General features: G+C 36.0%; 1 protein-coding gene across 2 annotated transcripts in view; it reads right to left on the bottom strand.

The window, feature by feature from the left end:
- The window catches only part of STXBP5L (syntaxin binding protein 5L), a 419474-nt gene that overhangs the window by 63797 nt on the left and 341076 nt on the right, over positions 1 to 14601 (bottom strand). For both annotated transcript variants that reach the window (XM_008708188.2, XM_040621308.1), the window contains one exon: positions 198 to 263. In XM_008708188.2, the coding sequence (XP_008706410.2) occupies positions 198 to 263 (66 nt within the window). The remainder of the gene's footprint in view (positions 1 to 197; positions 264 to 14601) is intronic.

Genomic DNA, 14601 nt, shown 5'->3' with positions numbered 1-14601 from the left:
GTCTTAATTTTTTGGGAGGCCAAAAATATTTTTAAAAACATTTATTTCTAATTGATTTTGGAATCAAATTTGTTTATGATTGAATTTCAGAAACTACAATTACTAAAATTATGAATTTCACATTGTAAGAATTATGAAAACATAGCAGATTACTGCGGTAAATTACCAGAAGACTGAAAGGTACCATTCATGTTTACCTGAAGTGGGAGACTTGCAGCGCTCAAGTTCCAGGGCAACTGGACTGTCATTTAGCTCAGTTAAACCTGAAAATGAAATGATAATAAATGAGGTAAATTTTGCTAACATTTTGTAGATAATTCTTTTTTATTCCAGAAAATTTAAAAAGGTTTTTCTTCCCCCCTGTGAAAACTACTTTTGTATTCTCGTTATGACAATGGTTCTGATAATTTGTTTCAACAAGTGGTACCAGAAACAATAAGGAGCAATAACTAATGGATATGCAAAAAGTAACTGAACATAATGATAGAAAAATATAAAATCTTTATTTTTTTCATATGAAATAGCTACTTTAATAAACGACCCAAGTTTCACCTGAAAATAGACCAAAAATAATACAATTTATAATGGGTTTTTAAAAAGACCTAATCAAATCTTCTACTTTCAAGAGAAATGCTTATTGGCTTTTACAAAGAACATTAAGTGTATGCTACCAATTTTAAATACTATACTTAGTTATAAAAAGGTAGTGATATGTAGTACATATTAAGTGATTTGTTTGATGGTATCAAGTTCCTTTCTATAATAAGCACTACATTTTTCTCTTATTTTTAACATTCTGTCACTCTACTGACATTTTATAAAGATTTACTCACAAATACAAGTATAGGCACAATAGGTTAATAAACATTTTATAATTCTCATTACTATGGCATTCATAAAATATTCTTAATTATGGTTTTCCTATCCTTGTAGGAGATTCTTGTGTACTTTCTCTTTGTAAATAAATATTCAGAGTTTCTACTTTAGTATAAATCCCCATACCCAGAAGTACTTAGGGCTATTTTCAATTACCAAAATTATCTTTGTTCATATTTCTTGCCACCACCCTTTTATGTAATTTGCACTAATAAACTTGCTGTGGGTTCAAAAAATCATAGAATTTTATAAAAGATCCGCTGTGGTACTCTAGCCCAACTCTTACATTTTACAGATAAGAAACTGTCAGTTCCAAGAGTTTAAACTTATGTAAGGTTACAGAACTAAGTAAGTGTCAAAGTTGAATTCTTTATATATTTAAGAGTCTTTTGTTAGAAGAAGGTATTGTGAATATTTTCTTCCCATATGAGACTTATCTTGTCATTTTCTTAACAAAAATGAAATGTCTTTTGATGATCAGATTAGTATCCTCAAAGAATAATTTATCATTTCTTTTCTTTTGTGATTTTATAAAATTCCTATATGAGTAATCTTTGCCTGCTCCATGGTCATGAAGATAATATTGTTTTCTTCAAGAAACTTTTCAATATACATTCAGCTTTCATTTTTAGGACTATATTTCATCGCAAATTAATTTTGATTGTGGTATGAAGAGATTAAGGTCCATTTTTCCCCTATATGTTTGTCCAGTTTTTCCATCATTATTTGTTAAGATTTTCCTTTCTTCATTGGTTTTTATTAGTGTCTTAGTAAAAAAATAAATTGGCTACATAAGTGTGGGTTTATTTCTGGACTTTCTATTCTGTAGTCATTGGTCTATTTGTCTATCTTTTTTCAACTACCACACTAATTAATATAGGTTTATAGTACATCATAAAGTCTCGTAGTAAATCCTTCAACTTCTTTTCCAAGAGCTTTTTAATTATTTTAGATTCTTTGCATTTCTAAATAAGGTTTAGAATCAGTTTGTCAATTTCTTTTTTTAATGGGGAATCATATTTTTTTATTTATTTATTTTATTATGATATGTTAGTCACCATACAGTACAACCTTAGTTTTTGATGTAGTGTTTCATGATTCATTATTTGCGTTTAACACCCCGTGCTCCATGCAATATGTGCCCTCCTTAATACCCATCACCGGCCTATCCCAATCCCCCACCCCCTCCCCTCTGAAGCCCTCAGTTTGTTTCTCAGAGTCCATAGTCTCTTGTGGTTCATTCCCCCTTCTGTTTACCCCCCCTTCATTCTTCCCTTCCTTCTCCTACCGATCTCCCTGATATTTCCTATGTTCCATAAATGAGTGAAACCATATGATAATTGTCATTCTCTGCTTGACTTATTTCACTTAGCATAATCTCCTCCAGTCCCATCTGTGTTGCTGCAAATGTTGGGTAATCATTCTTTCTGATGGCTGAGTAATATTCCATTGTATATATGGACCACATTTTCTTTATCCATTCATCTGTTGAAGGGCATCTAGGCTCCTTCCACAATTTAGCTATTGTGGACAATGCTGCTATGAACATTGGGGTATACATGGCCCTTCTCTTCACTACGTCTGTATATTTGGGGTAAATACCCAGTAGTTCAATTGCTGGGTCATAGGGTAGCTCTATTTTTAACTTTTTGAGGGACCTCCACACTGTTTTCCAAAGTGGCTATACCAACTTGCATTCCCACCAACAGTGTAAGAGGGTTCCCCTTTCTCCACATCCTCTCCAACATTTGTTTTTTCTTGCCTTGTCCATTTTTGCCATTCTAACTGGTGTAAGGTGGTATCTCAATGTGGTTTTGATTTGAATCTCCCTGATGGCTAATGATTTTGAACATTTTTTCATGTGTCTTTAGCCATTTGTATGTCTTCATTGGAAAAGTGTCTGTTCATTGCCCATTTTTTGATTTGATTATTTGTTTTCCGTGTATTGAGATTGAGAAGTTCTTTACAGATCTTGGATACCAGTCTTTTATCTGTAGCGTCATTTGCAAATATCTTCTCCCATTCCATGGGCTGTCTCTTAGTTTTGTTGACAGAAGCTTTTTATCTTGATGAAGTCCCACAAGTTCATTTTATCTTTTGTTTCTCTTGCCTTTGGAGATGTGTCATGAAAGAAGTTGTTGTGGCCGATGTCAAAGAGGTTGCAGCCTATGTTCTCCTCTATGATGTTGATGAATTCCACATCGAGATCTTTCATCCATTTGGAGTTTATCTTTGTGTACGGTGTGAGAGAGTGGTCAAGTTTCATTCTTTTGCATATAGCTGTCCAATTTTCCCAGCACCATTTATTGAAGAGACTGTCCTTTTTCCACTGGATGTTTTTTCCTGCTTTGTCACAGATTAGTTGCCCATAGAGCTGAGGGTCCATTTCTGGGTTCTCTATTCTTTTCCATTGGTCTATGTGTCTGTTTTTGTGCCAGTACCATGCTGTCTTGATGATCACCACTTTGTAGTATAGCTTGAAATCAGGCAACGTGATGCCCCCGGCTTTGTTTTTCTTTTCAACATTTCCTTGGCGATTTGGGGTCTTTTCTGGTTCCACACAAATTTAAGGGCTGTGTGTTCCAGCTCTTTGAAAAATGTCATTGGTATTTTGATTGGGATGGCACTGAAAGTATACATTGTTCTGGGTAGCATAGACATTTTAACTATGTTTAGTCTTCTGATGCATGAGCATGGAATGTTTTTCCATCTTTTTTATGTCTTCTTCAATGTCTTTCGTCAGTGTTCTGTAGTTTCTAGAATATAGATCCTTTACCTCTCTGGTTAATTCCAAGATATCGTATGATTTTTGGTGCTATTGTAAAAGGAATCAATTCTCTAATTTCTCTTTCTTCAATCTCATTGTTCGTGTATAGAAATGCAACTGATTTCTGAGCATTGATTTTGTATCCTGCCATGTTACTGATTTGTTCTATAAGTTCTAGTAATTTGGGGGTGGAGTCTTTTGGGTTTTCCATATAGAGTATCATATCATCTGCGAATAGAGACCGTTTGACTTCTTCTTTGCCGATTTGAATACCTTTTATTCCTTTTTGTTGTCTGATTGCTGTTGCAAGGACTTCTAGTACTATGTTGAATAATAATGGGGAGAGTGGGCATCCTTGTTGTGTTCCTCAAGGGAAAGGCTTTCAGCTGCTCCCCATTGAGACTGTTATTCGCTGTAGGCTTTTCATAGATGGTTTTTATGAAATTGAGGAGTGTACCCTCTATCCCTACACTCTGAAAGGTTTTAATCAGGAAAGGATGCTTTATTTTGTCAAATGCTTTTTCTGCATCAATTGAAAAGATCATATGGTTCTTGACTCTTCTCTTGTTGATGTGATCTATCACACTGATCGATTTGCAAATGTTGAACCACCCCTGCATCCTAGGGATGAATCCCACTTGGTCATGATGGGTAATTCTTTTTAATATACTGTTAGATCCTATTAGCTAGGATCTTGTTGAGAATTTTGGCATCCATACTCATCAGGGGTATCGGTCTGTAATTCTCCTTTTGATGAGGTCTTTGCATGGTTTGGGGATCAAGGTAATACTGGCCTCATAGAATGAGTTTGGTAGTTTTCCTTCTGTTTCTATTTTTTGAAACCGCTTCAGGAGAATAGGTATTATTTCCTCTTTGAATATTCGGTAGAATTCCGCGGGGAATCCATCAGACCCTGGACTCTTGTTTTTGGGAAGCTTTTTGATTACTGCTTCAATCTCTTCACAATTAATCAGTCTGTTTAGATAATCATTTTCTTCCTGTTTCAGACTTCTTAGTTTATAGATTTCCAGGAAGGCATCCATTTCTTCCAGGTTGTTTACTTTATTGGCATATAGTTGTTGATAATAGTTTCTAATGATTGTTTCTATTTCCTTGGTGTTGATCGTGATCTCTCCCCTTTCATTCATAATTTTATTAATTTGGGTCCTTTCTCTATTCTTTTGAATAAGTCTGGCCAGTGGCTTATCAATCTTATTTATTCTTTCAAAGAACCAGCTTCTAGTTCTGTTGATCTGCTCTACTGTGCTCCTGGTTTCTAATTCTTTGATCTATGCTCTAATCTTGATCAACTGCCTTCTCGTGTGTGAGTTAGGCCTGTTCTTCTCTTCCAGCTCCAGCTTCTTAAGGTGATAATATGAAAACTGCATTTTAGATTTTTCTCTTCTTTTGAGTGAGGCTTGGATGGCTATGTATTTCCCCCTTAGGACCGCCATTGCAGTGTCCCATAGGTTTTGGACCGATGTGTTTTCGTTCTCATTGGTTTCCATAAATTGCTTAAGTTTTTCTTTAATTCCCTGGTTTACCCAATCATTCTTAAGCAAGATGGTTCTTAGTTTCCATGTGTTTGAATTTCTTCCAAATTTTTCCTTGTGATTGAGTTCCAGTTTCAAAGCACCATGGTCTGAGAATATGCAGGGAATAATCTCAGTTTTTTGGTATTGGTTGAGACCTCTTTTGTGATCCAGTATATGGTCTATTCTGGAAAAAGTTCCAAGTGCATTCGAAAAGAATGAGTATTCTATTGTTCTGGGATGTAGTGTTCTATATATATTCATGAGGTCCATCTGGTCCAGTATGTCATTCAAAGCTCTTGTTTCTTTATTGATTTTCTGCTTAGGTGATCTGTCCATTGCTGAGAGTGTAATGTTGAGGTCTCCTACTATTAACGTATTATTGTCTATATGTCTCTTTATTCTGGTTAAGAGTTGGCTTGTGTATCTAGCTGCTCCCCTGTTGGGGGCATAGATATTTATAATTGTTAGATCCTGTTGTTGGATACATCCTTTAAGAATAATACAGTGTCCTTCTGTATCTCTTACTACAGTCTTTAGTTTAAAATCTAATCTGTCTGATATGAGAATTGCTACCCCAGCTTTCTTTTGAGGTCTATTGGCATGAAAAAATGGTTCTCCATCCCTTCACTTTCAGTCTGGATGTATCTTAAGGTTCAAAATGAGTCTCTTGTAGAAAGCATATGGATGGGTCGTGTCTTTTTATCCAATCTGCAACCCTGTGGCATTTTATGGGAGCATTTAGGCCCTTCACATTGAGAGTGATTATTGAGAGAGATGATTTTAATGATGTCATGTTGCCTGTGACGTCCTTGTTTCGATAGATTGTTTCTGTAAATTTCTGTTCTGTATCACTCTTGGGTCTTTTTACTTTTATAGTACCCCCCTTAATATTTCTTATAGGGCTGGCTTTGTGGTCACATATTCTTTCAGTTTCTGCCGGTCTTGGAAGGTCCTTGTCTCTCTATTCTGAATGACAGCCTTGCTGGATAAAGGATCCTTGGCTGCATGTTTCTCACTTAGTGCTCTGAATATGTCTTTTCAGGTTTTTCTGGCTTGCCAGGTCCAAATTATTGACCAGGACCCAGGCAATGTGCACTTGTTTTATAGGGACATTAGGGATGTGGGCTTCTTGATTTTTCAGCCTGCCTTCTGGGGGAGGGGCCTGCCGTGCTGATATTCAGGCAACCCTGTTTAGGTAGACTTGCCCCATCCTCTGTGAGAGAGGGTGGGGATGGGCACAATGCAAACTGGTATTTCCAGGCTTTTGTTCTCTGGCAGCTTTCCCTGGTGGTTTTCTGTGACTCTTCTGAGAGTCAGAGCAGCAGTGGTTGTATCCTAGCCTCTGTCTCAGAACAGAAAGATCACAGTCTGCTCTCCACTGAGCTCTCCTGGCCACTTTTAAACTCTGTTTCTGTCGGTGCTGCTAATACCCCGTAGCGTCCCAGGTTGTGTGCCCCACAGCCACTCTCCCAGTCCTCGCTCCCAGGGCCAGCACGTCTCTGTCCTTTGTGCTTCTAACACCACCAGCCGCCCCTGGTTCCCATGCACGCTCCTGAGTTCCCTGTTTCAGTGTGGTTCGCAGAGTTCCGGTTTTCAGTCTGGTCGCCCGCGCGCTCCCAAGCTCCTGGTTTAAGTCCAGTTCCAGTGAGCGCTCTGGAGCTCCGGTTTTCAGTCTGGTCGCACGCACGTTCCCAGGCTCACGGTCTCAGTCTGCTCTCTGGCGGGTGCCCATCCGCAGTCCGGCCCTCTCCCCAGTGCCGGTGGCTACCGCTTCCCAGTGCCCAAGTGCAGCGGCTCCCTCCTCCTTCCGTTTATCTTCTGATATCTGTCCACAGATTCATAGCTCCCCACTTCGTACCTCAATGCTCAGTGCCAGAGATGTTCGTTTATAGAGATCCAGATGTATCTGCCTACGTTTCAGGCTGATTTTGTGGGTGTTCAGTATGATCTGGTAAATATCCAGCTGGATTCAGGGAAGCAGCTGAAAAAAGGCCCCCTTCTCCTCCGCCATCTTTTTTATTCCCCCCTTATCTCAAACAAGGTTGTTCTAATAAAGGAAAACTTCAAAACTATGGAATAAGTATTTGAAGATAATACACTCAGCCAGGTACCACACTATACTCAAATGTAGAAACATGTCCTCCAGGGATGTAGAATCATGATAAATTAGGTACAGACATTGCAGCAATTTATGGGGGAGTCTCGTGGAGCAGTCTTCTCTAGATTTCAGAACAGGGAATGGGTAGGTGGAGTAGACAAGACCACTGGGAACTGAAGTGAAATTGCTATATCATATGGTAGTTCTAATTTTAATTTTCGAGGAATCTCAATTTTAGCTGCAAAGTTTCGAGTAACTTGCGGGTCGCCAGGAGGGGTCTGTGGAGAGCGGTGGCGGGCCCTGCAGTGGCAAGCAAGCCCCTCGGTGGGGCGGGGCAGCCCAGTGACAGCGCTGCATTCCTGTGGCCTACACGCGGTGAACGGGCTCAGCCTGTTGCAGCCCGGCTCTGCTGTGGAGGCCGTGGAGTGCTTCCACCTCTAACAAGTTCTTGTATCATTATTAAAAGTGAAGTATTGAAATTTCTAGTTGTCTGTCTCCCTTTGATTCTGTCAAGTATCGCTTTATGAACATCTTAGTTCTGTTGTTAGATGCATAGATATTTAAAATTGTTAAATCTTCTTGATGGGTCTACCATTTTTTCATTTTAGATGTCTCTGTTTTTAGTAACTTTTTTTTTCTTTAAAATCTGTTTTGTCTGATATTAACTACAGCTTTCTCATGTTTGCTGTTTGGATCTTTTTCTATCCTTTTACTTTCAACCTATTTGTATCTTTATGCCTTCAGACAGCATAGAGTTAAATCTTGATTTTTCTAGTCCAACAATCTTCATCTTCTGATTGGATTGTTAAATCTATCCATATTTAATGTTATTATTGATACAGTTGGATTACATCTGTCATTTTACTTTAGGCTTTCTGTATGTCTCATATCTTTTTTGTTCCTCCACTCTTCCTTTACTGCTTTGTTTGGCATTAAGTAAATATCTTCTGATGCAACTAATTCATTTCTTTAATAATTCTGTCTTCAAATTTTTGGAGTTCTTTGTAAGTGCTCTAAGACAACATATACATCTTAATTCATCAGAATCTATTTCAGATATATATTAACTTAATTCCAGGGGGATATAAAAATGTTACTCTTTTATAACTGTTTCTTCTTTTCCCTTTATGTGCTATTATATTGGCATACATATTACATCCATATATGTTAGAAATGCAACAACATATTATAATTACTTTGTATAACTTTGTTTTTTATAAAACTGAGAGAAGGAAGAGAGCAAAAATATATATTTATAAAGTTTGTATATTAACTTTCTTATTTACCATTTTTAGCTCTCTTCATTTGTTGTGATCAATCCACCTGGTTTCATCTGCTTATTCAAATACAGCTTTGCTCCCACCTAAATCCTTTGTGCTGTTATGGAACATATATTACATTTCTATATGTTATAGACACAACAATACAATTTTATACATGTTTTATAAATGGCTTTTTAAATCAGTTAAGAGATAAAAAAATGTGCATTTATACTATTTTATAATTACATAATTACCTTAATAATGTTCTTTTTTTCCTTTGTGTGAATTCAAATTATCATCTGGTGTTTACTTTCTTTCAGCCTGAGAAAACTTTCTTTAGTATTTCTTGTAAAGTGGCTATGCTATAGCAACAAAATTCTCTAGTTTTTTGTTTATCTGGGAATGACTTTATTTCATCTACATTTTTGAAAGATCATTTTGCTGGATATAAGATTCTTGGGTTTAGTGTTTTCCTTTGAGCACTTTGAATATGTTGTCCTACTGCTTCCAGCCTCCATTGTTTCTGATAAACTGTTAATCCTACTGGAGTTCTTGCGTATATGATAAGTTTTTCTCTCAGTTCTTTCAAGATTTTCTCATTGCCTTTCAGCATTTTTACTATGATGTGTCTGCGTATGGATTTCTTTGCATTTATCCTATTTGGAGTTCACTGAGCTTTTGGACATATACATTAATGGTTTTCATCAAATTTTCAAAGTTTTCTGCCATTATCTTTTTGAATATTTTTCTGCTTCTCTCTTTTCTCTCCTACGACTACTCTTATTATGGACATGTTGGTGCACTTATGCTACCCTAAATTTTTTTTCTCTTCTTCAGAATGCATAGTCTCTATCAGCCTACCTTTAAGTTTGCTGATTCTGTTTTCTACCAGTTTAGATTGACTGTTGAGTCCCTGTAGTGAATTTTTCTTTTCACTTATTGTACTTGGTTCTTGTTTTCCCTTGACCCCATTCACTCATTTCACCCACCTTCCACTCTCTGCCTGTGGAAACCATTAATCTGTTCTTTGTATTTATGTGCTCATTTTTGTTGTTCTTTGTTCTTTCTTGGGTTCCACGTGTAAGTGATATCATATAGTATTTGTCTTTGTCTTATTTCACTTAACATGATGCTCTCAAGGTCCATCCATGTTGTTACAAATGGCAAGACTTCCTTCTTTTTTATGGCTGAATAATAATCCAGTGTGTGTGTGTGTGTGTGTGTGTGTGTGTGTGTGTGTGTATAACTCAGTTGTATTTTCTTTACTCATTCCTCCATTGATGGACCCTTAGGTTGTTTCCATACCTTGGTTATTGTAAATAATGCTGCAGTGAACATGGGGGTGGCATATGTCTTTTTTGAGTTAGTTTTTGATTTATTTGCATAGACACCCAGAAGTGAAATTGCTAGATCATATGGTAGTTCTAATTTTAATTTTTGAGGAATCTCCATACTGTTTTTCAAAGTGGCTCTACCAATTTACATTCCTACCATCAGTGCACAAGGGTTTCCTTTTCTCTACATCCTTGTCAACATTTGTTATTTCTTGTCTTTTTAGTGATAGGCATTCTAACAAGTGTCAGGTGATATCTTGTGGTTCCAATTTGCATTTCTCTGATGCTAAGCACCTTTTCATGTAACTGTAGGCTATCTGCATGTCTTCTTTTGAAAAATGTCTGTTCAGATCCTCTGCTCATTTTTTAATTGGAATTTTCTTTTCTTATCTTGCTATTGAGTTGTGTAAGTTCTTTATATGTTTTGAATATTAACCCCTTATCAGATATATGATTTTTAAATATTTTCTTCCATTTCATGGATTGCCTTTTCATTTTGTTAGTTTCCTTTGCTCTTCAGAAGCTTTTTAGTTTCATATTGTCCTACTTATTTTTGCTTTTGTTGCCTTTGCTTTTGGTGTCAAATCCAAAAAATTATTGCCAACACCCAGTCAAGGAATGTACTGCCTACATTTGTTCTAGTATTTTTATGGGTTTGTGTCTTATGTTCCAATCTTTAATACATTTTGAATTAGTTCTTGCATATGGTATAAAATAGTTCTGTTTGCTTCTTTTTCTAACTTCAATCTCTTTGTTGATATTCTTTATTTGATGAGACATTATCATCATAGTTTCCCTTCTTTAAGTGTGGTGTCTTTTGGCTCTTTAAAAATTTTTCATGGCTGCTATGATGTCTTTGTTAAATCCAACATCTGGGCCCTCTCAGAGGCAATTTCTGTTGCCTTCTTTTTTTCTGGGAATAGGTCACACTTTCCTATTTTATTGCATGTCTTTGCATAATACTTTGTTGATAACTAGACATTTTAGGTAACATAGTACAGCAATTCTGGATATTGATTACTGATTACTCTCCCCTCTCTGGTTTTTATTGTTGTTTGCTTGTTTAATGACTGGGCTAGACAATTTTAGTGAAGTTTTTTCCCCTTACATTGTGAAGACTTTGATATTGCTTATCAGAGGGTGTAAACTTCAGTGTGCATACGGTCACCCTGGGATGGCAGTAGTTTTAGCAGGGGTCTCTTANNCTCTTTCCCTGATCTCTCTGTTGATATCAAATCCAGCTATCAGGTATCAAAGTCATAGCCAGGTGATTGTTTTATTGTTTTTGACAATGCCCCGGGATATATATTATTCAATATTCTAATCCAATTTAGGCAGAAGTCATATCTGAAGCCAGTCTTTGAGGTTTGTTCAAATCCCAGGAGGGGTCTTAGTTGTGTCTTCTTGGTTCTCTCTGGTGAACAGCTCACCTATGGTCTAGCTGGTTGCTCTTAATTAAGGGGAGTTACCAGCCTCTTATTTGATTTCCACCAAATACTTCATTGGTTTTGAGGGCATCCTTAGGATTGAACTTCCTCAAATTGTGTTTCAATAAAGCTAGTTCCTTTGGGGAGAGCTTCAGAGTTCCCTGTCTTATAGACTGCTTCTTCCTCTGGGCAAAACTTCAGAGCCACTAGTCTGGACTCTGGGCAGGTGTGATAACCTCTGGCCTTCCCAGCTTTACTTTTCTGCATGAAACATTTATACTATGAGCAAGCTGAGAGGGAGAAGTCAGGGCCTCAGCATTTTGGCTTGCTCTGCTTAGGGTAATCATTTTGTCCTGTGAGTGGGGCATTGGGAGGGGAGGGGAGGGTCTTTGATCTCTTGGCCACACTCATTAAGAATTTGTCCTTTTCAACTTGGAGTTGAAGGGGATGAGAAATGCTGGCAACCTGAAGGCAGGAGAGGTACAGAGCAAGTTGTGGCTTAGTGTCAAAGAGTCACTTTTTACCAAGTGTCAGTAGATTTTCTTGTGTAAATGTTTCTTTTCTATATCCTCTTAGGACAATTTCCAGAGGTTTTAAGTGATTGTTTTGTTAAAAAATAGTTTTCACCAGTTACACTTTTTCTCTGGAGAATTTGTCCATGACCCTCCTCAGGATGCCATTTGGAAGTCTATCCTGTACCTGGTATTTTAAAAATAAGTACATTTCTTAATTGTTTCATTTATTATATAGAAAGAGAACTGACTTATATACTGTATACCTTTCAATGTTGCTAAGTTCACATACTGTTTTTGTAGCTTTTTTTTTTGTAGATTCCTTTGGGTTTCCTCAATACACTATAATATCATTGGCGAATAAAGTTAGTTTTAATATTTTCTTTCTAAACCTTAGGTATATTATTTTTATCTTGCTTTTTCCCTTACTAGGTCATCAAATACAATGTTGAACAAAGGGGATGAGAGTGGACATCATTGCCTTGTTACCAATTTTAGTGGAAAAGCATACAATATTCCAAAATTAAGCATGATGTTATTCGTAGGCTTTTCATTGATGGGCCTTATTCATTTGAGGAAATATTCTATTCCTCGTTTTCTGGTGATTATTATAAAGAAGTGTCAATTGATGACAAATTTTTTTTGCATATATTGAGTTGATCATGTAATTTTCTCCTTTATTATGTTAATCAAGTGTTCTGCATTGATTGGTTTTCAAATATTAAACTTATATTCCTGGGATAAATCTACCTTGGCAATGATATTTTATGTTTCTTACATATATTTGTCTTCTATTTGCTAATATTTTATTCATGATTTTTTGCATCTATGTTCATAAGTGAGACTGGCCTTAATTTTTCTTAAGTTTGTCAAGTTTTAGTTTTTAGCATTGTGCTGGCCTCAGATAAGCAGTTGGGAAGATTTCCTTTTTTTCTTTTTTCAGTTCCCTGAAGTTGTTTGCATAAGATTAGCATTATTTCCTCCTTAAATGTTTGATAGAATTAATCAGTGAAGTTATTTGAAGCCTGCAGTTTTCTTTGTTGTGGGCAATTTTTTAAAAAAGATTTTATTTATTTATTTGAGAGAGACAGAGATAGAACACAAGAAAAGAGGAGAGGGAGAAGCAGGTTCCCCGTTGAGCAAAGGAGCCTGACATAGGGCTCGATCCCAGGGCCCCGAAGGCAGATGCTTAACCGACTGAGCCACTCAGGTGGCCTGTGGGTATTTAATTTTGAATGCAATTTTTTTAAAAAGATAGGTGGCTGTTTATATTTTTCAATGTGTTTGGTGTCAGTTTTTATAATTTTTTCTTTCAAGAAATCTCTTAATTTCATCTATTCTGTCAATTTACAGGCATATAGTTCATAGTCTTTATTATTTTTAATAATAGTAGAAAATCCATAGTAATGCTCTTTTTTCATTTATCATATTGGTTATTTACTTTTTTTCTTCTTGATCAGTCTTACTAGGGTTTTACAGATCTTAGTAATTTTTTTGAAGAACTATCTTGTGGTTTTGTTGATCTACTCTGTAATTTGCCCTCTATTTCATTCACTTCTGTCTTTATTTCCTTCCTTCTGTTTACTTTGTCACACTATTCTTTTTTAGTGTCTTACCAAAGTTCAGATTATTGATTTGATATCATTTATTTTCTAATAGAAGCACTTATGTTCTAAATTTTCTCTTAAATACTATTTAAGCAACATCTCACAAATTTTGGTATTTTGTGTTTATACTTTCAGTTCAAAAATATTTAAAAATTGGGGTGCCTAGGTGGCTCAGGAGGTTAAGCATCTGCCTTTGGCTCATCAAGATCCCGGGATCCTGGGATTGAGCCCTGCATCAGTCTCCCTGCTTGGCCCTCTCTCTCACTCACTCTGTCTCTCTCAAATAAATAAATAAAATATTTTAAAAAATCTTTAAAAATTTCCCTGTGATTTGTTTTTTAAGCCACGAGAGTCTTAGTTTCCAAATATTTGGGGACTTTAAGACATATTTCTGTTAATAATTTCTAACTTAATTTTTTTATGATCAGAGAATATACTCTGCCTGATTTCAGTCCTTTAAAATCCATTATACATGTGAATATTACATGTCTACTTGAAAAAAATGCATATTTTCCTTTGTATGATGTAGGCGTCTACTGACTTCAGTTAGGTCAATTTGGTTAAGAGAGTTGCTTAAGAGTTTTATACACTTAACAGTTTTTGTCTATTTGTTCAATCAGTTACTGAGGAGAAATTATGAATCCCCAGCTATGATTATAGATTTGTCTATTTCTTTCTTCATTTCCTTTTTTGCTTTCTATGCTTTGAATATGTCTTATTAGGTCTGTACCTGTATAGGAGTTTTATACCTTTCTGATAAAGTGATTCTTTTATAATTTAGAACTGCCTCTATCTCCTTGCCTTGAAGTCTACTTTGTCATAATATAGCCACATCAGCTTTCTTGAGGTTAGTATTTTGATAAAATTATTGTTCCCTTCTTTTACTTTCAATTTTTGTATGTTTTTATAGTTAAAGTGCAGCTCTTATAAAAACATATAGTTGGGTCTTTTTTTTCTTTTGTTTTCCATCTTGTTTCACAATTCTACCCTTTATGGGGGGGTTTGCTCCATTAATATAATATAATCATTGATAGAGTTAGGTTTATGTCAATCTTTTTTTTTTCCAGTTTACCCTTCTGTTCTTTTTTCCACTGTTTCTCTTTTCTGTCCTTTGAGAAAATCAATATTTTTTAGCATTCTATTTTATCTTCTCTTTGGCTACTTAACTACACCTCTGTTTTTT

This window comes from Ursus maritimus, unplaced genomic scaffold (assembly GCF_017311325.1).
Source record: "Ursus maritimus isolate PB19 unplaced genomic scaffold, ASM1731132v1 scaffold_4, whole genome shotgun sequence".
In the NCBI taxonomy this organism is placed as follows: Eukaryota; Metazoa; Chordata; class Mammalia; order Carnivora; family Ursidae; genus Ursus; species Ursus maritimus.
Note: the sequence above shows the minus strand (reverse complement) of the source record. Positions and strands in the feature narration are given on the sequence as shown.